This window comes from Neoarius graeffei, chromosome 24, assembly GCF_027579695.1.
Source record: "Neoarius graeffei isolate fNeoGra1 chromosome 24, fNeoGra1.pri, whole genome shotgun sequence".
Taxonomy (NCBI): domain Eukaryota; kingdom Metazoa; phylum Chordata; class Actinopteri; order Siluriformes; family Ariidae; genus Neoarius; species Neoarius graeffei.
The window spans coordinates 32588507-32613086 of record NC_083592.1 but is presented as its reverse complement, the minus strand read 5'-3'; the positions used below and the strand labels follow the sequence as shown (position 1 = coordinate 32613086).

At 43.3% G+C, this 24580-nt stretch overlaps 1 protein-coding gene across 3 annotated transcripts in view; it reads right to left on the bottom strand.

Moving 5' to 3' along the window:
• Positions 1 to 24580, bottom strand: part of jak2b (Janus kinase 2b) — a 122764-nt gene that overhangs the window by 34008 nt on the left and 64176 nt on the right. For all 3 annotated transcript variants that reach the window (XM_060907070.1, XM_060907068.1, XM_060907069.1), the window contains exons 2-4: positions 15707 to 15947; positions 10474 to 10597; positions 8012 to 8129 (exon numbers count right to left, since the gene is read on the bottom strand). In XM_060907070.1, the coding sequence (XP_060763053.1) occupies positions 8012 to 8129; positions 10474 to 10597; positions 15707 to 15899 (435 nt within the window). In that variant the 5' untranslated portion in view covers positions 15900 to 15947. The remainder of the gene's footprint in view (positions 1 to 8011; positions 8130 to 10473; positions 10598 to 15706; positions 15948 to 24580) is intronic.

Sequence of the window (24580 nt, the reverse complement as noted above, 5' to 3'; positions counted from 1 at the left end):
CTACCTTTACTACCTTCACGTGGCGTCTTTCTCGATCGCACGTGCCTAGAAGCGTACCTTCTAGAACATTCCTGGGTGGTCACGGACTGTCACGTAGCCTAGTTCAGTTGTGAAACTCGCTAGGATGGAGTATTTTCGCGAGTTTAGTGGCAAACTTTTGCGCCGCAATTTCTCTATTCTCGAACTTTGTAACCTGAAACCCTACAAGAAATGTTTCATAATGTTTGGGATTTTGAAAAATGCTTCTAGCAAGTTTATTTCGCTGTATTTTTCCATGAAACTTGGCATAAATCATCCTTAAGTGATGAGCATGACATTGTTATTTTGGTATGGGTCACGGAGTTAGTTGGAAGCGGGAGAAATGAGAGTTTCTCAACTACAGCAGCACTTCTCACCATAGACGGCTGGCGTGTTTCACAGCGTTTGGGATTTACTAAATCAACTAAATCTCTAGACCTACTGAAGCTACGAGGATATAAATCACCAGGATTCTAATTTACTGGGTGAGAAGTATTATATTTTTTTTGAAAGGTTTATTCACGCTACAAGTCCATGAAAGTTGGAATTGTTTGTGAAGGGGTTAGTTAGATTTTGGTAGCGTGATGTGCACAACAAGCAAAAGAAAAACATTTTCTTCCGAATTTCCTTGCTTTATCAAAATTATTTTTTGATACATTAAAAGACTGCGTTTATAATATTTAAGCGATCTTTTATTATACAGAATATTTGATCAAAACTTTCAAAACAGCATTCAAAGTGATTTTTCACGGGTGTAAATGTTACGCGTGACGTCCATAATTACGTTAAATTTTAAGAACTAAAATTCTGTTAAAAATTCTAGATTTGTGGGGGCGTCGTGGCTCAGGTGGATGGGGCGCCGTGCCATGGGTCCGGGCGACCCGGGTTCGGTTCCGGCCCGGGGTCATTTCCCGATCCCTCCCCGTCTCTCTCTCCCCCGCTCATTTCCTGTCTCTGCGCTGTCCTATCCAATAATAAAGGTGGAAAAAAGCCCCCCCAAAAAAATCTAAAAAAAAAAAAAAAAATTCTAGATTTGTGCCATCATTCTGGGGTTTTGCTAAATAATACTTTAGGGAGTTCTCTTACAATGCTGAAAATTCAATGAGTTTTAGTGAAATTCTAGAAAAGTTATTTACATTTTAACGCGCCTGATAGCGATTGTGCTCTCACAGCGTGCTACTCGTACATAATGTCCCAAATGAGAGACCAGTTTCTGAGACGGACCCATATACAAGATTAGCCAATACTGAACCTTAACCACTAGATTAGCACTTGCAAGATTTGTACATTCTAGTTATTCTCTTTAAATGGGTTAAACTGCATGTCTACAGTGAACTTTAACTTATTCAATCAAGAGCTCAATATCAACCTACTTCACCTTAATATGGTAAACTGAACCAACCAAAATATTGTCCAAGAATAAAACTGGAGACAGAGAAGTGCCCAGTATGAGTCTCTCTTATTTGGCATTTGTTTAGTAAATAAGGACTTGTATCCACAATACACCCTGTTCCAATTCATTTTTACCCACTGTATAATCTGAAAACGAAGCTGTCATGTATTTATTTCAGACAGGGTTACCTCTGAGGCCAGAAGTCAGATTTTCAGGGACATCCTACACAATATAAAAACACATCAACATTTACACAACAGCAAAAACGGTTATGTAATTTGTGTTTTCCCAATAACATTTACTGGAGGGCAACTGACCCCTGAATAGCACTATGTAAAATATTGCCTTCTCTTCGATAAAATCACCCACTGTCCATCATAAAATCACAATCGTATCATCACACCACGATCTCCAGAATGTACTTTATTTACATTGCATTTACCTAAATAATTATTCCACAAACACAAAAATATCTGTGCTCCTAGCAAGGTATTAACAGCAGGGTTTTTTCTAGAAAAATTTAGTATGAGGGCGCTCACCATGGCGGGGGGATGGTGCCGGTTGTCCGTCCCCCCGCCGTGCAAAGCCTTTGAAAAATTGAGGCTACAATGGGACATTCTGAGGCTATCTGACAGGGAAATTGTAACAAATTGTCTGTCAACATTGAAAAAGAAAGAAGTAATCTTCTGCCCCGGACAGTCTTTGGCTTTCTTCCGTTTCGTGCCGCGGGATGACATCTTTAAATGCCCAAGTGTCAACAAAAACAACTCGCGAACTACTTCTGTCAAAAACTCCCGCGCCGGTGGGTGAAAGGTCACTCAGTCTCGAGAAATCTCGCTCTACAAGTCAGCTGACCTTGTATGTAACCCATGTCAAATCTCGCGAGAGCAACCACGACAAGTAAACAAACAACATGGCGCCTCAGTCTGGAAAACGCCAATTCGGATTGTTTTTGCACCATCTGGCGGTGTATCTACTATGATTGGAATATTTTTGGAGTAATTATAACGTATTTGATGATCAGACACATTGTCACGTGGTGTTGCTGGGATGTTTTCACGGAGAAAAGATCGTTTTGAGAAAGATTGCATGTTGTGCAGTAGCATATAAGTGCATGGCCTAAGTGTGACTTGGGGTTCAATCGGCATTTCGGTAAGGGGGCGCACGCCGGGAGTAAGAGGGCGCAGCGCGCCTGTTCTCCGGTTTAGACGAAAGCCTGAACAGGAACAGCAAGTTGTATCATCAGTATAGATGTGTGGTTTGGTATTTTTATATATAAAGTGTGCCTAGAATTGAGCCCGTCGGTGATACAAAGGTCCTCAGTTATTTCTGTAATCACTTCCTGAGCTTTTATCCATCACATAATTATATAAACAAGTTACATACCTTCTCCAATCTAGTGCAAGATACATTTACAGAACAAAAGTTAATGATTGGCAGTTTTAAATTAGACTCTACAAAAGCATGCGTTTGTGGCAGTCATAAGATCCTGGATTTTTGTACATGAATAAGACCATTCTCCTCTGACCTCTCAACAACAGAGCAATTCCTCCTCCAGATCTGCCGCTCACTGGATTTTCCCCCCCATACCATTCTGTGTAAGAGCTAGACACTGCTGTATGCGAAAGATCCCAGGGGATGCCACAGTCAAGTCACAGAGCTCATTATTTTCCCTCAAACTCATGTTTGATGTGAACATAAACTGAGGCACTTGACCTGTATCTGCATGACTACAGGCATTGTGGTGCTGCCGCATGATTGGCTGACGGTATGGCAAAAATCAGGCAAGATTGTAGAAGGGAGTTGAAAGGAATCCTTACAAAGAGAAGGTTCTTGTGATGGACAGCCAGAGACATACAATGGTGAAATTTACTGACGGGTATCAGAATGTGAACACGGTAGCATAGTAAAACTAAAACGGCACTCTGTAGAGTCCATCCCTCCACCAAGCCACATATCAACATCAAAATAAAAAAATATATCACTTGAACTTAGGATAATACTTAAGCTGTACACCAAATTTCATCAAAATCTGTTCATTACTTTTTGAGTTACGTTGGGAACAAACAAACGGAGGCGAAAACATAACCTTTTCCAACAAAATTGGCAGTGGTACTTGGTATACAGTAAAACAATAGTATCAGTCAAAGTCCTTCCCGCGCCATGAATGGTAAGGACTTTGGGAAGGCCGTTCCAAAAGCTTAATGTTAGCCGGCTCGATCGATTCCACAACCAGCTTTGGGATCATTGTCCTGTTGTAACCCTCAGTTGTTTCAACCGTCTAGCTGATGGTTTGAGGTTATGCTGAAGAATTCTGTGGTAGTTCTCCTTCATTATTTCATTCACTTTGTTTAACCATGCTTACAATATTCTTGGGGCCAAAGACGCCCAAGAACTCTCTTAAACTCCTGTAGGGCTCCAATGCTGAGAGACATTAAAATCTGTTCATTACTTTGAGTTACGTTGGGAACAGACAAACAAACGGAGGCGAAATCATAACCTCTTACAACAAAATTGGCAGTGGTACTTGGTATACAGTAAAATAGTATCAAAGTCCTTCCTGCACCATTCATGGTGCGTTTGGTGGCGCCGATCTCTGTTTTGTAGCCCTCGGCCTCTCGCCAAGATTACATAACTAGGGTTACAGTGGGGGGCTAGTCCTCTGGTAACCGCAAAAAAGTTTGACTCCCCACTCACATTTGTATTGCAACGTGCCTTGCCAGAAGGCACCATTTTTATGATGGTCTTCGGTATGACCCGACTGAATAGAACTAGCAATCTCCCGATTGCGAGGCAGACACGCTAAGCACTAGGCCACTCGCCGGTAAAACAACAGTATAGTAACACTGATATCAATAGGAAATGGAATTTTTAAGGGTATTATACTGTAATCAGGGAAATAGTAATAGAAAGGGTTCCTGTATTCAGGATAAGTTGCAACATAAAAGTCATTACTACTAATTTTTGCTTCATACCCTGATTTCTTCTACTAGTCATTTAACAGGTCTCCATTCAATCATATTACCACACCACTAATCTGAGAAGAGAGCAGAGGTTAGCATAGTATAGATTAGCACACTGTAAGGGTGACACCTTGTCTTAAGGCTACGTTTACATTAGACCGTATCTGTCTCGTTTTCTTCGCGGATGCACTGTCCGTTTACATTAAACCGCCTGGAAACGCCGGGAAACGGGAATCCGCCAGCGTCCACGTATTCAATCCAGATCGTGTCAGCTCCGGTGCTGTGTAAACATTCAGAATACGCGGATACGCTGTGCTGAGCTCTAGCTGGCGTCTCATTGGACAACGTCACTGTGACATCCACCTTCCTGATTCGCTGGCGTTGGTCATGTGACGCGACTGCTGAAAAACAGCGCGGACTTCCGCCTTGTATCACCTTTCATTAAAGAGTATAAAAGTATGAAAATACTGCAAATACTGATGCAAATACTGCCCATTGTGTAGTTATGATTGTCTTTAGGCTTGCCATCCTTCCACTTGCAAGTGGTAAGTGATATGCGCTGGGATCACACACACAGCGGCTCAGTCCCAAATCGTGGCTTGTGCACTTCACTCGCGCGCTCTGTGAGCTGCGCAGGGCCGGAGTGCGCACCCTCCAGAGGGCACTCGCTGTTCAGGGCGGAGTGATTTGGAGCGCAGGATGCCTGCGGAGCCGAGCGTATCTGTGTATTGGCGTTGCTGTGTGCACGCAAATCGTGTATTGGCGTTGCTGTGTGCACACTAATCGTTTTAAAAACGTTAATTTGATGATCCGCTGATACGGTCTAATGTAAACATGGGCTTAAACTACTTATTACACAGTACTGCTGAGCTCCTGAACACAGGAGGGGGAGAATGACTGACCCCTCAATCTAGCATGCAACGATTAGCTGCTTAGTGTTAATGGCCTTGTGGCCTTCAACAATTTAAAGTGCATATCACAGGTCAATTCAGGAGCAAGATCAATGTAATTCTCCCATTTTATATTAAACTTTGGTCAAATATCTAACATTCTGCATTCTCTGCAATTTTTTTTTTACCTTGCGCAATACCAGAAAAATTCAGTTGAAAATCAAGCCATTTGAGGTGAATTGGTCCGCCTCTGAAAAACTTGGCATTTGGATTTCCCAGCAAACATTTGTTTTCGTGACGTTGCATGCGGGATGCCTCCCTCTGAATCCTATGTCAGCGCTGGTTTATGAGAAAATTACCTGGTGGTTTTCTGCAAATTTCTTCAACGTTATCGTGTAATTATTAAAATGGTTAACAGATGTATCGTAGGCGGGTGTAGCAACGCCAATCTTGATGGGATTAGTACTCATCGTTTCCCAAAAGACCGGACAATGAGAAAGAAAATGGGAGCGCTTGGTCTACACAGGCTGTGCACTTAAACCATGCAAGCTCGCGCAGCCTGCTTCTGCAGGTAACGTCACGAATCTGGCTCCAGACTCCCTTGGGATTTTCCCAGACGCGTTTTGTTATTTTATTTTTTTCTGTTGTAGACAGATGGCCTTGTGCAAAATTACATTTCTGGATGAGTGTGTAAAGGGACATACTTTCATATATAAATAAATAAATAAATAAATAAATAAATAGAAATTGGTCCAGAATATGCACTTTAAACCAACCAAGGGCAAAAAAGGATCTATATTGTCTAAGGTCTTCTGTAAGCCAGTTGTTTGCAGATACACACAGCTACTTCTGTCAGATGTGTGAAAAGTGCCAACTTGCCATACCAGGAGATAGTAGTTATAATTAAAAAAATAAAAAAAAACACAGCTAAACCCACTATCATGGAAATTGCACAGGAAACTGTTGTACAGAAAATGTCTGGCCACTGAAACGTGACGGCGTCTGAAAACAGATTGGCGAGTCCAGATCCTTACCGTCACGGATGAAACTGAAAACCCTGGAATGTGACACTTGCAATTTGACCCTTAGTTTCTGAATCTCTTTTTTATAAATGATTGCACTGTAGTATATTCCTTGAGTTCCTGTCTAGAAAACATCTATACATGTGGCTGTAATTATATAATGAAACATGACAGAATTACAACCTCAATTCCCAAAAAAAAAAAAAAGTTGGGCTGCTGTGTGAAAACATAATTTAAAAAAAAAAAAAAAACCCCAGAATGCAATGATTGGCAAATCCTTTGTGACCTATATTCCGTTGAATACAATACAAAGACAAGATGGCTTATGTTCAAGCTCATACACTTGTTTTTTGTAAATATACTAATCATTCTGAATTTGATGCCTGCAACATGTTCCAAAAAAAAGCTGGGACGGGACAACAAAAGACTGAGAAAGTTGCGGAATGCTTTTTTAAACACCACATGTTTGGAACATTCTGCAGGTTAATTGGAAATTGGAAAGGCTCAGTCATTCACAAGCAAGGATGGGGTTAGGTTCACCACTTTTGTGAAAAACTATGTGGGCAAATAGTCCAACAGTTTAACGAAAACATTTCTCAGCAGACATAACTGCAAGGGATTTAGGGATTTCACGATCAACAATCCATATCATCAAAAGATTCAGAAAATCCAGAGAAATCTGTGCACATAAGGAGAAAGGCTGAAAACCAACATTTAATGCCTGTGAACTTCAATCCGTCAGGTGGCACCGGATTAAAAACCGACATGATTAGATCAAGGATATTACTATATGGGCTCGGGAACACTTCAGAAAACTGTTGTCGGTAAACACAGTTCATCGCTGCATCAACCATGCAAAAGCCATATATCAACAACATCCAGAAACGTTGCCGAATTCTCTGGGCCCGAGCTCATCGGAGATGGGCTGACTGATGCAAAGTGTGCTGTGGGCTGATGAGTCCACATTTCAGATTGTTTTTTGGAGATCATGGACGTTGTGTCCTCCAGGTTAAAGAGAAAAAGGACCATCCAGATGATTGCCAGCACAAAGTTCAAAAGCCTGCATCTATGATGGTATGGGGGTGCGTTAGTGCCCATGACATGGGTAACTTGCACATCTGTGAAGGCACCATTAATTCTGAAAGTTACATACAGGTTTTGGAGCAAAAATGCTGCCATCCAGACAATGTCCCTGCTTATTCCAGTAAGACAATGCCAAGCCACATTCTGCACGTGTTACAACTGTATGGCTCCATAGTAAAAGAGTGCAGGTGCTAAACTGGCCTGCCTGACTCCCATTGAAAATGTGTGGAGCATTATAAAGCGCACAATATGACAAATGAGACCCCAGACTGTTCAGCAACTGAAGTCTTGTATCAAACAAGAATGGGAAAGAATTTAAAAGTCCAAAACTTCAAGATTTAGTGTCATTTGTTCCCAAATGCTTACTGAGTGTTGTTAAAAGAAAAGGTGATGCAATAACAGTGGTAAACATGCCCCTGTCCCAACTTTTTTAGAATGTGTTACAGGCATCAAATTCAGAATGAGTGTATATTTCTAAATAAATAAATATGAACATTAAATATATCATCTTTGTTGTATTGAAATGAATGTAGGTCAAAAGGATTTGCAAATCAGCACATTCTGTTTTTATTTATGTTTTACGCAGCATCCCAACTTTTTGGAATCAGGGTTGTAGATGGCTGTAGCTGCAAAGCAACCTACCTGGGCAAAAAGATAAGCCATAACATGGTCGTCAAGGATTGGACTCTCAGATCCCTTGGCAACGCCACATCTGTAAGCTCGAGAGGCTCCACAGCTATACCACCCAGGAAAGTAATACCTGTACAACACAATAAACATGGGGCAGCTAGTCATCTTTCATTTAAAGTAACTTAAACTGCAAATAGTCTTTAAAGGTCTGATGACACGTTTTTGACATCTTTGGCGATGTTTTATAACATAAAAAGTAATTCCCGATGATCCATATATTAATTCACGAAGGCGCCTATTTTACAAGTTATGATAAAAAACGCGGCTATTTGGGCAAATTTGACGGGGCTGCAGCACCCAGGAGACGAAAGAGGAGGAGGAGCTATATGACGTCAGCGAAAGAACCTTCCTCCTAACTTACCAGTTTGTTGTTGATGCGACAGGTGTTCAGTTTATCATTATTAGTATTTTTATTAGACATTATATATATATATATATATATATATATATATATATATATACACACACACACACACATACATTTTATATATATATATATATATATATATATATATATATATATATACACACACACACACATACATATATATATATATATATATATATATATATATATATATATAATATATGTATGTGTGTGTGTGTGTGTGTGTATATATATATATATATATATATATATATACACACACACACACACATACATATATTATATATATATATATATATATATATATATATATATATATATACACACACATATACACACACACACATATATACACACACATTATATATGTGTGTGTGTGTGTGTGTGTGTGTGTGTGTGTGTGTATGTATATATATATATATTAGTTATTATGCCTTCGCGTTGTTTCCCAGAGATCCCGAGCTGCATGCGAAGTGGGTGAGGCAAGTCAGGCGCACTCGTGACAAGTGGGAGCCCTCACCAACATCCGTCCTGTGCTCTGAACACTTCGATTTGGATTGTTTTGACACCCTTCCCTGCTTAAAAGAATCTCTTAGGTGTTCAGTTCAGCACAAACATGTGCTGCTACCATCAGCAGTGCCTACAGTATTCCGGAGGGGGTCTACTAGTAGCTATGCCGGATCCAGCAGTTGCCTGGGACAAGGCGACTCCTCCAGAGACAGTCCTCCTGTCAGAACATGTGTTGAGAAACGACATAAGATAAAGGTACGTAGAGCTATAGAGTGCTCCGACATGATGCTAAAAATAGTAACCATGCGGTCTGCGCGGCCATCTTGGAAGTGACTCGCTCCAGAGCACTCATAGAGTACACATCATAGGGTACACATTCATGATAATCATAAATGTAATCATAAAGTCGGCGTGATATCAGTCATGTATTTGCTTGTGAAAGCTTGCGGCTTTCATGTAACTGCCGCCTAGCAACGAGAGGCAAAGGGTAAAGAGGGTAGGCTATCATAGATTCTATTCGGAAGAGATCAATACATGATTGCTTAAAAATTAGGTTTTTAACAATTTGCATCTGTTTTGTGATTATCGTGACACCTGTGTGTTATATAGAACTGTATGTCTTATCAGCACATCGAGGATCTTCCACCGGAGGCTTTAGCAAGTACTCGTAGCAACACTACACTTTACCCTTTGCCATGCGTTGTTAGGGAACGGTAGCAAGTACCCCGATGACCGACTTTAAGAATATGTAGAAAAAATTTAGAAATTATACTTTCCAAAAGTAATTTGAGCTTAGTGTATTGCATTTCCATTTATATTGTAGGTTCTTGCTGATGTTTTTGCGGAGTATGACGCAGCTGCTGAATCAGAAGCTGCAGAGTTTGTATGTACTAGTTGTGAACATTCACATTATTATCAATCTCATTCATTTAAAATCAGATAAAAATCATGCCATCATGATCACTGCTTAAAGTACCAGTATTTGGTTGTTGAAGAGCTAGCACTAGAGAGTTCACCGGCGTTTTCATGCGCCATTTCCATTGAGTAGAACAGCCAGTGAACCGCAGCGTGTTCTTCCGCTGACGTCACAACATGGTCGCGAGCCACGGACCCAGTTTTCTTGCGCTGTGCAATTAAAAGTTGGATATTCGCATAACAACAGCTTCTTTTCACGTAATTATAACAGAAATCTAACATGTTTGCCATGTTGTATAGTTTATTTAAGAAATTGCATAGAGTCATGTTCATGTCATCAGCACTTTAAAAGAAAAACATTTTCCACAAAGATTACTGACAAGACATAGAAAGAAATTCCCACTTCCCTTATCTAACGGGTGAACTAATTAATTATATGGACCAAAATTCTAAAAATGATTTATTTCCATTACAAAAAAAAGGGGGGTCCCAATTATTGTGGAGCATCATGTTTTATCAGCAAATTAGGCATCTAACATAACTAACTTTCACAAAAATAGTTTACAGCTCTAAATACTAAAACAGCTCTAAATGCTATTACCGAATTCTGAAGATCAAACTCTCTTTAGCTGATTCATCCAAGTGAAGAAGGTGGTTGGGTGATAACCAGACTCTGTCACATTCTCTATAAAGGCCGAATAGACTGGAGTAAACTGGTGACACCCCTGTGCAAGAGGAAAACGAATAGAAAGCAAGGGTCAAACAGAGGGCTAATCACGTAACCATTTTAATTTTATTACTAAAAAGATCTTGTGCCTAGTCAAGCTTAAAAGGTGAAGATGATTTCCCGTTTCATGTTTAAAAGGTGTAATAGTCAGTTTTTCCTCACAAGTGCAAATAATCTGGATAGTATGTGGAACATGACTTTTTTTTTTTTTAAGGAAAGAAAGGGAAAAAAAAAGTTTTACATCACGGCCTCAGCATGTGTATTACGGAGCTGAAAAAAAAATTGGAAGAAAACTGTCTTATGGACCATAGGGCTTGGTTGTGTTTACATCAGTTTCTTTTTACAGACACTTTACTCCTCCTCCATCTCACGTTGTTTGGAAATAAAGACATTTCAGTAACCGCTAAATGCCCAGCACAGCCAGATAATTCTCCTGTACAAAAAAAAAAGTAACAAGAAACTCTGTAAAACTAAAAACACCGATTGTGCTTATCCAAGATGGAGTATCATACCCGGACAGGTACGTAAATACAATCTGTATAAAGCTTTGAATTGTTTGAATGACCCTCATTACAGTGAATCAAGCAGATACTCATCACATACAGAGCCAGGTAAGGCAATTCCTTCAATGAACCACCTTCACAGAAATATACAATACTGTGCAGAAGTCTTAGGCACATGTAAATAAATACTGTAGACCAAAAATGGCTTAAAATAATGAAATGTTAACATTTAAAAAAAAAAAAAAACAGCAGTCTCAGGTACAGTGAGTGCAGTTTTATGCGGAAATGAGGTGTAGGTTTTACTGAGCATCTAAGGCTACGTTCACACTGCAGGCTGAAGTGACTCAAATCCGATCTTTTCGCCCATATGTGACCTGTATCCGATCTTTTATTGACAATATGAACGACACAGATCCGATTTTTTCAAATCCGACCCAGGCCGTTTGGATATGTGGTCCTAATTCCGATTCTTATCCGCTCTTTTCATATGCGACTTCAGTCTGAACCGCCAGGTCGCATTCATCCGACTTACACGTCATCAACAAGCCACAAACGTCACTATTCTGCGCTGAAGTAGGCGGCGGGTCTCTCAAAAAAAGTTACAACAACATGGCGCATAATCACGGGCGCAGATAGAGGGGGGGACTCGTCCCACCCAGATTTAAATTCACCTCGTTCGGTCCCCCCCACTTATAGGGAGGAAAAAACGTCTATGCTGTCTTTCTTTGCATAAGGCAAACCTCACGGAAAAATCAAAAGACTAATTACCATTCGGTTTATTGAGGTGCACAGCAGTGTATACATAGTTGCAACAATTCACATAAAACAAAAAACAAAGACTGATATTCGGTTGGTTGAGCTGCGCAGACTGCACAGGTTGCGAGCTCGAGCTTGGTTGCTATGGTAACCCACAACAAGTTTGACAGGCATATCGGGGTTGGGGTTGGTTTGCTGGCAGCTTTGTCCCCCCCAGTTTTTTGTCCCTCCCAGTTCAAAAAACGTATCTGCGCCCCTGCGCATGACATCAATGCGAGGGATGCTTCGGGCTGTGAAGGTTCTGAATCTTCTCAATGGAAGGACGCAGAGGTTAGGGAGCTGATTTCCATTTGGGGGGATACAGCTATTCAAGCTAGATTGGATGGGTCATACCGCAACCGGGCGGTTTTACTTCCGTAAACACTGGCCATGCTCACTGCGTGTGACGTCGTCGTATCCTGCAATGCGCATGTGGAACACTTTTAGGTCGCTTTTCGTTCATACTGAGGATCACATACAAGTCACATATATTTGTTAATGTGAACGACCTCACAAAAAAATCGGAATTGGGCATTAAGCCTTGCGGTGTGAACGTAGCGTTACAGAACCAGCCACGGTTCTTCTGGACACTTTCACTACGTTCAGACTGCACCCGGAAACGACCCATATCCGATTTTTTTTGCCCATATGCGACCTGTATCCGATTTGTTATTGACAATCTGAACGACACAGATCCGATTTTTTCACATGTGACCCAGGCCGCTTGGATATGTGGTCCTAATTCCGATGCATATCCGTTATTTTCACATGCGACTGCAGTCTGACCGGACAGGTCGCATTCATGCGACCTACACGTCATCAACAAGAGACAAACGTCACTATTCTGCGTTGGCTAATCCTGCCTCTTTGGTGGAAAACAACATTTGTACAGTTTTCAGAATTTAAATAGACTTTTATAGGACTTGATCAAGCTAATGGTGGATTTGGTAGGGACCTGGATGTTGATCTGTTAGCCTGATTAAATAAAACAGTTTCTATAACTGATTTATAACTTAAACCATCCTGTATTACAAGATAAGATTGTTCTGGAAATTTCCAGTAATTTGACACCTTCGGTCTCATTAGTCTGCTGCCCACATTAATCAGATTATTGTGTGAGTTCCGCCGCCGCCACAAAAACCACATCGCCAGGTCTCGCCTCATCTCCATGCTTTACTTGCAAACTTGAAGAGTGCGCTTTTTTTTTTGTTTACGTACTACGTAGATGTGCTTATTACGTGTCAATTTGCGCATGCGGGACACTTTTGGGTCGTTTTCTGTTCATACTGGAGATCGCATTCAAGTCTCATATAATTGGTAATGTGAACGGCCTAACAAAAAAATCGGATTTCACAACAAATCGGATATGGGTCGTTTCAGGTTGCAGTCTGAACGTAGTGTATGTCACACTCGCTTCTTCATTTTGCACCAAAACCCAGCAGCCTTCATTATGGTTTCTTTTTTAATTTGAAAAGTGCTCTCTTATGGAATATGCTGCTCAGATACAAACATTTTCTTTTTCTGGAACTCAAATGTTTTTGTCTTGACTCAATAACGTAGAAGTCATAAAATATAAATTTATAACCAAGTTTGAATGAAAAAATAGGGTGCCTAAGACTTTTGCACAGTACTGTAGGTAATTCATGAGAGCTCATTACAAAGGAAAAAAAAATAGGACGACAGCAAAGGCATTTTTGACCATTCTCATGGACCAGCATGAGCCAAATATCTTGTTTATAGTGTTATACCTTGCCATGCTAAAAGACGAATGGCGAAGTGCTGAAAGTAACGTCATGATAATCCTTTGCTAATAAGGCTAATTAGCAGTACCAACTCTAGCTGAACTCTTGTGTCCGAAATCACTCTCTATATAGTGGACTACATAGCGAGTTTGCCATTTTGTAGTGCTGTCTGAATGCACAGTGAGAATTATTACACCCTATATAGTGCACTCAAAGTATCCCACAATGCATGACGAAAAATAGTGTACAACCGATGGTCACTAACCAAGCAGTATATACCATCATGCATTGTGGTTACATTGAAAAAAAGTGTGTTGGGATGAATGGATAGAAGAAAACACATAAATAGACATTCAAGAGTACAATTAAAAATAGTAAGAGAATAGAAAAAAAGCTAAAATAAAACTGATAAAATACAAGTTACAGTGCAAAGCGAGGAATTAATCAAAAGCCTCAAATTTGATTGAATAAAAGGCAGCAGCAAAGAAGAAAGTATTCAGCCTTGATTTAAAAGGCAATGCAAGTTTATTTATATAGCACATTTCATACACAGTGGCAGTTCAATGTGCTTTACAGAAGTAAAAGCAAAACAGTAAACAATAGAAAATAAAATTACAAAATAAATGGGGAAGAAAATTAATAAGAATTAAACAATAGTAGAAATAAAATAATGAGATAAAAGTTCAATTTAAAAAAAAAAAAGCACTGAAAGATGCAGCAGACACAAAGTACTTTGTACTGATTAATGTAGGAAATGCGCTCAGTATAATATGCATTTATCACAAAAATACATACGTTATTTACCAGCTGGGAGGTCCGTATGGTGAAATACCGTGACTGAGGTCTTGAAAGTACTGAGCGAGGCCCTCTGGGCCAAGGTCAGTATTCAAGGCCGAGGTCACGATATTTCACCATACGGACCGACCTTAATCTGGTAAATAACGTATGTATTTTTGTGAAAATTTAATTTTAATAAAAATTTAATAAATAAATTTGTAATAAATAAATTTAATGAGTGAGCGGGTTCACGAATACTGAAAATTTGTGAAATCGTTCATGGAATCCACATACCTTTGAATTTCTCAATCAGATTTTGAGGAATAAATCTTATATTGTTCAACATTAAAGTGCATATTCTGGACCAATTTCGTTTTTTTTTTTTCTTTTATATGAAAAGTATGTCCCTTTACACACTCATCCAGAATTTGCACAAGGCCATCTGTCTACAACAGAAAAAAATAAAATTACAAAACGCGTCTGGAAAAATCCCAAGGGAGTCTGGAGCCAGATTCGTGACGTCACCTGCGGAAGCGCCAGCAGGCTGCGAGAGCTTTGCACGGTTTCAGTGCACAGCCTGTGTAGACCAAGCGCTCCCATTTCTCTCTCATTGTCCGGTCTTTTGGAAAACGATGAGTACTAATCCCATCATGATTGGTGTTGCTACACCCGCCTACGATACATCTGTTAACCATTTTAATAATTACGCGATAACGTTGAAGAAATTTGCAGAAAACCACCAGGTTGTTTTCTCATAAACAAACCAGCGCTGACGTAGGATTCAGAAGGAGGCGTCCTGCACGTGACGTCACGAAAATCAATGTTCGCCGGGAAATCCAAATGCCAAGTTTTTCAGAGGCGGACCAATTCGCCTCAAATGGCTTGATTTCAACTGAATTTTTCTGGTATTGCGCAAGGTAAAAAAAAAAATGCGCAAAATGTGACAGATATTTGACCAAAGTTTAATATAAAATAGGAGAATTACATTGATCTTGTTTCTGAGTTTACCCGTGATATGCACTTTAAGCCTGTTCAGTTTCACTTACCTTGACTATGTAGTTTCTGGGATATTTACATCTCCAATAATATCTAATTTTTTGAAACACAAAACAGTATTGACTGATACTCAAACTGCCAACCACTCACCATAGTAGTCACACTAACTACTACTAACCCAGCGTTTCTCTCTGCAGGCTCTCTTTCTTTCTAATTTAAGATCAAACAACTGAGCTCTTCTAAACAAATCACTGGTTTATTCCATAGTTGCATCAACTTGTCCTGTTGACTCACCACACTCCTTGGCTGCTTCGATGGCCAGTTGTTCAGCGATGTACTCTCCTGGGGGGTAACAGAGTGGCGTGCAGTCCTCTTCACTCTGGCTGCTGCGGTACAGATGAAGCGTCAGTGCAGTGACGGATGGCTTTGGCACCCTTTCTTGCCGATGAACGTCACCATTCTGGTGTGCTGGTGGGCAAGCAGCCATGTCCGTGACAGACGCACACGTGGGTGTGGATCAAGGGGCTACATTCACCTGGGGAGAGTGGCACAGAGATGATGGTAAGTAAACAAATGCCCATTTTTTTTTTAGATTTATCCAGGGAGGGGTACAAAAGCAGTGTTTATATGGCAGATCTTTTTACACGAAAACTCGACTTCATGAGAGAGAATACAATCCAAGCAAACAGCTGAGTGATCAGTTTAATTTATACAAGTCCTCCAAAGTGGTCAGGATGTAACTTGAGTGGCATAGCTGCTCACAGTCCCACACTGCCTGCACAGCCGCTGCAATGCCATCGGGCAACAGCGCTCATAACACCGTGCCATGGATCCACAAAGTGAGCACAGAAACATCACAGAGCGCTGGGCTACCCCAGTGAGAGCAACAAGCACACTGCAGTCCATGGCAAGCAGTACACACACACACCACTCATGGTGGACCAAGGCCTGGTGAGACTGAGGTTCAAGACGTGGTCTGACGCAACGCAACAACCAACGGACAAAGAGACAAAATCTTTGACAGCCTTACAATAACTCTCTTGCCATCCTAGGACTAGGATGTAGTACAGAACTATAAACAATGGACACCACTGGCCAGATTAAATATAACGCCAATACACTGGAAATAAACTATATGAGGAATTCGGACATGAATGTACACAATCATCTCATATTACAGGTCTGTAATGGCCCTTTTCCACTACCCTTTTTCAGCTCACTTCAGCTCGCTTCAACTCACTTCAGCCCGACACGGCTCGCGTTTCGACGACCTTAGAGCAGCACGACTCAGCTCGCTTCAGCCCTGCTTAGCACCCAAAACTCGCACGGTTTTGGAGTGGGGCTGAAGCGAGCCAAACTGAGCCGAGTGGGGCTGGGGGCGTGAGCAGACACTCCCCTGTGCACTGATTGGTGAGGAGGAGTGTCCTCACATGCCCACACACGCCCCGCGAGCACGCTGGGATGTGTAAACACCGTAAACCCGGAAGAAGAAGAATTACAAATTACGAGAATTTCTGAAGCCTTATGCGCCTCGCCTCATCTATACGCTCTTGCCAGTATCTGTTGGCGTTGTCGGTGACAACAAGCCACAGCACCAAGACCAGCAACACTAACGACTCCATGTCCTCCATGTTTATTGTTTACTATCCGGGTCGTGAGACTACCGCTTAAAAGGTCACTGATGTCACTGTTTGCGCCGCCTAACGACATCACGTGACGTCCACCCACTTTCGCTAACTCCACCCAATGTGTCCACCCACTTCCAGCCAGCACGGTTCAGCACGGTTGTAATCGAAATGCAACCCCAACAGCCCCGCTCAGCCCAACTCAGCACGGCACGGCTCAGCCCAACTCAGCCACGTTGGTAGTGGAAAAGCGGCAAAAGTATTTGGACAGCAACATTTCTGTAATTTTGCCTCCATACACCACCACAATGGATTTGAAATGGAGCAATCAATATGTAATTGAAGTGTAGAATTTCAGCTTTAATTTAAGGGGTTTAACAAAAATAGTGCATTAATCGTTCAGGAATTACAGGCATTTTTTTTTTAAACAATCCCTCCATTTTCACAGGCTCAAAAGTAATTGACAATTTACATATCCAGTTATGGCTCATTTCATTATTTACGACAAATTAAGGAGATGTGCATTTGACAGTTGTTCATAGAAGCTCAATATTCAGTCAAAGAGGTGTCGATGCCAGTGAAGGAGGCCATCGTGAGGCTGGGAAAAACAAAAACAGACTTGGAGAGATAGCTGAAACTTTAGGAGTGGGCAAATCAACAAATTTGGTACATTCTTAAAAAGAAAGAATGCACTGGCGAGCTCAGCAACACCAAAAGGCCTGGAAGACCACAGAATACAACAAACGTGGATGATCGCAGAATTCTTTCCTTGGTGAAGAAAAAAACCTTTCACATCATCTTGCCAAGTCAAGAACATTCTCAAGGTCGTCAGTGTGTCATTGTAAAAGTCTATAGTCATGACACCTAGACGAATGTAAATACCTCAAGATATTTACCTCAAGATGCTAACTACCGCCAACACTCAAGAACAGAAAGGCCAGATTAGACTTCTCATCTCATTATCTCTAGCCACTTTATCCTGTTCTACAGGGTCGCAGGCAAGCTGGAGCCTATCCCAGCTGACTACGGGCGAAAGGCGGGGTACACCCTGGACAAGTCGCCAGGTCATCACAGGGCTGACACATAGACACAGACAACCATTCACACTCACATTCACACCTACGGTCAATTTAGAGCCACCAGTTAACCTAACCTGCATGTCTTTGGACTGTGGGGGAAACCAGAGCACCCGGAGGAAACCCACGCGGACACGGGGAGAACATGCAAACTCCACACAGAAAGGCCCTCGCCGGCCCCGGGGCTCGAACCCGGACCTTCTTGCTGTGAGGCGATGGCACTAACCACTACGCCACTATATATATATATATATATATATATATATATATATATATATATATATATACACACACACACACATACATATACTCATTTTTTATAAATATATAAAGTGTGTGTGTGTATGTGTATATATATATATATATATATATATATATACACACACACACACACACATATATATATAATATATATACACACACTTTATATATTTATAAAAAATGAGTATGTGTGTGTGTGTGTGTGTGTGTATATATATATATACACACACACATACATATATATATATATATATATATATATATATATATATATATATACACACACATACATATATACACACATATATACACACACACTATATATTTATAAAAAATGTGTATTATATATATACACACACACATACATATATATATTAGGGCTGTAACGATATGCGTATCGAAATCGGGTTACGCAGAGCCACGATCCGTATCGCGATACAAGAAGGCAGAATCGCGGTACACCCTTTCAAACTTCTCCTCAGCCCAAAAACAGAGGCGCTTCCAAACTTCAATTTATGAATACTTTACTTTTTATTTAAATTACATTTTAAACTTACTTAAATTACTTTTTTTTTTAATATCTATAAGTCGTTTTTTCGCCGACCTGCGACAATCTTCTGCGAGTCACGCAACGTCCACACTCGCCACTGGCAGAGCATTCATTTCTTTTAAGCGGTCGCCATTCTGGTTGCGACGCGGGGAGCGAATCTGTAAACAAGCAGCTCATTGGCTGGCTAGGTGTGCCACAAGCCAATCACAATCACTTGATCAGAAAGGCATGCAGTGTTGCCAGATTGGGCAGGTTTAGGTGCTTTTTGGCTGGTTTTGAACATATTTTGGGGTGGAAAACGTTAGCAATATCTGGCAACACTGAAGGCATGTCTGCTTGGGCGGAAGCCTTCTGCGGCAGTTACATTGACACGCGAGCAATGTTTCACCATAAAAATTCCGTAATTTCCATCTGTTTTCCGCGATCACAGAAAATCATTGGCCCTATGAGAGTGAGACAGTGAGAGAGCCACCCCCCCAAAAAAAATCTTAACGGATTTACACGATTTGGAAAAATGACTTTCAGAACCGAAAAACAACAGAGCTTCCGGCTCAACAGTATTATTTTGAGAAATAAAACAATCTTTGGATATACATTTGTTCATTTTTGCATACATATTACTCATTCTCTGCAGTGGTCTGAATTATTTGTTATTAAATAGTTAAAGTAAGTAAGTAAATGTTAAGTCAAATTTACTACTTTAAAAAAACATTTTTAAAAAAATCGTGGGCGTATCGAATCGTGGGTCAAAAATCGCGATATGAATCGAATCGTGAGTTGGGTGTATCGTTACAGCCCTTATATATATATATACACACACACACACACACACATATATACACATATATATATATATATATATATATATATATATATACACACATTATATATATATATATATATATATATATATATATATATATATATATATATATACACACACACACACATATATATATATACACACACACACACACACACATACATACACATACATACACACACACAAGTATGCATAAAAATAGTTTAAGGCCTATATTATTGCACATAATTGCATCGATGAGAGATGGCAGAGGTAGTACTGGTGAAGTAGTGCAAATATAACGACAAACAGGTTATTGGTGCTACGTTACAAGTTGTGGATGTTATACAGTCGGACAGCAGCAGGTAAGAATGACCTGCGGTATCTCTCCTTCTTACACCGTGGGTGTAGCAGTCTACTACTAAAAGAGCTGCTTAAAGCCCCCACAGCCTCATGTAGGGGGTGAGAGGGGTTATCCATGATTGAGGTCAGCTTGGCTAACATCCTCCTCTCACCCACCACCTCAATGGAGTCCAGAGGACAGTCCAAGACTGAGCCAGCCCTTCTGACCAGTTTATTAAGTTTCTTCCTGTCCCTCTCTGAACTTCCACAGCCCCAGCAGACCACAACGTAGAAAATCACTGATGCTACCACAGTGTCATAAGTCCTAAGCAGTGTCCTGCACACACCAAAAGACCTCAGTCTTCTCAAGAGGTGGAGACGACTTTGGCCCTTCTTGTACAGGACATCTGTGTTGTTAGTCCAGTCCAGTTTGTTGTTGAGGTGAACACCCAGGTATTTGTACTCCTCCACGATCTCAATGTCCAAACCCTGGATGTTCACTGGTGCAATTTGAGGAACCGTCCTTCTGAAATCGATCACCACCTCCTTTGTCTTGCTGGCGTTGATGCACATGTGGTTCAGTTCGCACCAGGCAACAAAGTTGGTGATGACCTCTCTGTACTCCAGATCGTCCCCCTCTGACACACATCCAACGATGGCTGTATCATCTGAGAACTTCTGGAGGTGGCAGCTGTCCGTGTTGTAGCTGAAGTCAGATGTGTAAAGAGGAAAGGAGAGAGCACTGTACCCTGTGGAGCCCCTGTGCTGCAGACTACCACATCAGACACACAGTCGCGGAGCCTCACATACTGCAGTCTGTTAATGAGGTAGTCGATGATCCATGCAGCCAGGTGGCAATCAACACCAGCTCCCTCCAGCTTCCCCTTAAGCAGTGATGGCTGGATTGTGTTGAAAGCACTGGAGAAGTCAAAGAACATGATTCTCACAGTGCTCCCAGTGCCCTCCAGGTGCAAAAGTGACCGGTGTAGCAGGTAAATGACAGCGTCATCCACACCAATGCCCGGTCGATATACGAACTGCAGGGGGTCCATCTTGCTGTTCACCAGGTGTCGGAGGTGGGAGAGAACAATCCTCTCCATGATCTTCATTAGGTGAGATATTAAAGCTACTGGCCGAAAGTGACTGAGCTCCCTGGGGTGCGTAGTCTTGGGAACTGGAACCACACATGATGTTTTCCACAGAAGTGGAACCTTCTCTAGAGGCTCAGGTTGAAAATGCACAGAAGAATCCCACAAAGCTGATCTGCACAGTCCTTAAGCAGTCTGGTGTTGATACCATCAGGGCCAGCAGCTTTCCTTGTCTTGATCCTCCTCAGCTCCTTCAACACCTAATCAGCTGTTATGGAGAGGCGAGGGGTGTAGCCAAGGTGCGAGTCCTGTAGAGTGAGGTCGGGGGTGGAGTGTGTGGATTGTTCTGGCAGGGATCGGAGGGGGGTGATGTGGTGTGAGGAGGGAGCTGTTGGTGTCAGAGGTATTATGAGGGGAGAGGGGAGGTGGTGGAGTGATATCACAGACCGGTCAGGACTATGGTGAATGGGGGACGGTGGGGTGGCACAGTCAAATCTGTTGAAAAAGAGATTCAACTCATTTGCCCAGTCTTGGCCCCCAAATACAGGGCCCTTCCCACTGTCCTTTGCATGGCCAGAGATGGTTTTCAGGCCTCTCCATACCTCTCCCCTTGAGGCGCTCCTCCAGCTTCCTCCTGTAGCTGTCCTTGCCTCTCCTTATCCCCCTCTTCAGCTCCCTCTGCACTCTCCTCATCTCCTCCTTGTTGCCAAATTTAAAAACCCTCTTCTCGTTTAATAGGGCTTTTAGTTCAGAGGTCACCCAGGGTTTATTGTTTGGAAAACACCGTACCTTCCTGACTGGCACAGTGTTTTCAACACAGAAATTAATGTAATCCGTGATGCAGGTTGTTAGGCTATTGTGGCAGCGGGGGCGTGGTCGAGCACCGGTCTGTGACAGGAGGGCGGAGTCAGGGAAGGTAAGTGGCAGATTCACTTCACCTGAGAGCAATTAACCTGTGTTTGTGTGTCTTCCCAGGGACCGCGCCCTATTTAGGGAGGGAGAGCGAGAGCAGAGGGGATCTCTCCCGAACCAGACACCTGATGTGTGTGTGTGCGTGTGTCTGCGTAAAACCTATTGTGTTCCCTGAAAAGTGGAACAATAAAACTGTTTGTTGAACCTGATCTCTGTCCTGCCGTCCTCTGTGCTCCACCCACACCTAGGGAAAGCTACAGTGGTGCCGAAACCCGGGAAATGGAGCACCAACCCAGCAGCCCCATGGAATCCTCCCCGTTCACCGACCTGGTCCACGCCCTCGCCACGGCTCAGCAAAGCCAGCACCAGGCGCTCGTCACACTCCGAAAGGAACAAGAGCGGCGCTTCGATGCCCTGGTGCTGGCCCAGCAAGAAGATCGCAAGGCGTTCCGGCGTCTCCTCGCGTCGGCGGGGCCCACCAACGCTCCGGCCGCGGGCCCGTCTCCCCTCACCTTAACTAAGATGGGCCCGCAGGATGACCCCAAGGCTTTCTTCACGTTATTCGAGCAGGTCGCTGAAGCCTCGGGGTGGCCGATGGAGCAGCGCGCGGCGCGCCTCCTCCCCCTCCTGACAGGAGAGGCGCAGCTGGCTGCACTACAGCTCCCCGCCGATCGCCGGCTGGCCTACGCCGACCTTCGCCGGGCTGTCCTTCAGCGCGTGGGGCGCACGCCGGAGCAGCAGCGCCAGCGCTTCCGCGCGCTGCGGATGGAGGAAGTCGGCAGCCCGTTCGCGTTCGGCCAGCAGCTCCGGGACGCCTGCTGGCGGTGGCTGAGGGCCGAAGATCGCGACGCCGAGGGAATCGTCGATCAGGTGGTACTGGAACAGTTCATCGCCCGCATACCAGCAGGAGCCGCGGAGTGGGTCCAGTGCCACCGCCCGGCGTCGCTGGATCAGGCAGTCGAGCTGGCGGAGGATCATCTGGCGGCTGTCTCGGCGTCAGGACAGCGGATGTCGACATCTCTTCTCTCCTCTTCTCTTTCTCTCTCTCTCTCCCCTCCTTCTGTGTCCCGTCCTCGCCCCATTCCCCCACCGCGGAGGCGGGGGCCGGCACCACCCCTGCCGGCCCGCCGCACCCGCGGTGCCCTCCCGTTTCTCCCTTCTGTGTCTGTCTCTCCCCCACCTCAGGTGAGTGAGCCCCAGAGCACCGGTGCAGAGGGGAAGCCCGGGCCGGTTTGCTGGCGCTGCGGGGAACCGGACCACCTTCAACAGCAGTGCACAGCAATGGAAGTGGGCGCGGTGGTTCGGATCCCCAACGCGCCAGAGGCCGCCCTCGATCGGGCCGGAGCGTATCGCATACCGGTGAGTATCCAAGGGGCTACATATCAGGCATTGGTGGATTCTGGTTGTAATCAGACCTCAATTCGCCAAAGCCTGGTTCAAAACGAGGCATTGGGGGGAGCACAAGGGGTGAAGGTTTTGTGTGTGCACGGGGATGTTCACAGCTACCCTTTGGTGTCGGTCCATATTATTTTCAGAGGGGAAAAATTTATAGTGAAGGCGGCGGTTAATCCTCGCCTTACCCACTCGTTAATTTTGGGGACTGATTGGCCGGGATTTCGGGGTTTAATGACGCGCCTAGTAGAGAGTGGGTCCTGCCAGTTGACAGGGGGAGGTCCCGGTGTCGTTTTGGCGGGAGCAGCTGTCGCGGAGCCGTCTACGTCATCTCCGCGTCAGGGTGAGGAGCCACCGGCTCCTCCTCTCTCTATTGGGGAATCCCTCGCGGATTTCCCATTAGAGCAGTCGCGAGACGAGACTCTGCGGCATGCGTTTGACCAAGTGAGAGTAATCAATGGTCAAACGCTCCAGCCGAACGCCACCCCGTCCTTCCCCTACTTCGCGATTATGAAGGATAGGTTATACCGAGTGACGCAGGACACTCAAACTAAAGAGCGAGTCACGCAGCTTTTGATTCCAAAGAGCCGCCGGGAATTGGTATTCCAGGCGGCTCACTTTAATCCCATGGCTGGACACTTAGGGCAGGATAAAACACTAGCCCGAATAATGGCCCGATTCTACTGGCCGGGGATTCGCGGCGATGTCCGTAGGTGGTGTACGGCATGCCGCGAATGCCAGTTAGTAAATCCAGCGGCCATTCCAAAAGCGCCATTGCGCCCTCTACCGTTAATCGAGACCCCGTTTGAAAGAATTGGGATGGATCTCGTCGGGCCATTAGATCGGTTAGCACGAGGGTACCGCTTTATATTAGTTCTGGTGGACTATGCAACGCGATACCCGGAAGCAGTGCCTCTGCGCAATATCTCAGCACGCAGTATTGCAGAGGCACTCTTCCGCGTCATCTCCCGAGTTGGAATCCCGAAAGAGATTCTGACTGATCAAGGCACTACGTTTATGTCACGAACACTACGCGAACTGTATGGGTTATTGGGGATTAAGCCGATCCGCACCAGTGTATATCACCCACAAACAGACAGTTTAGTAGAACGGTTCAACC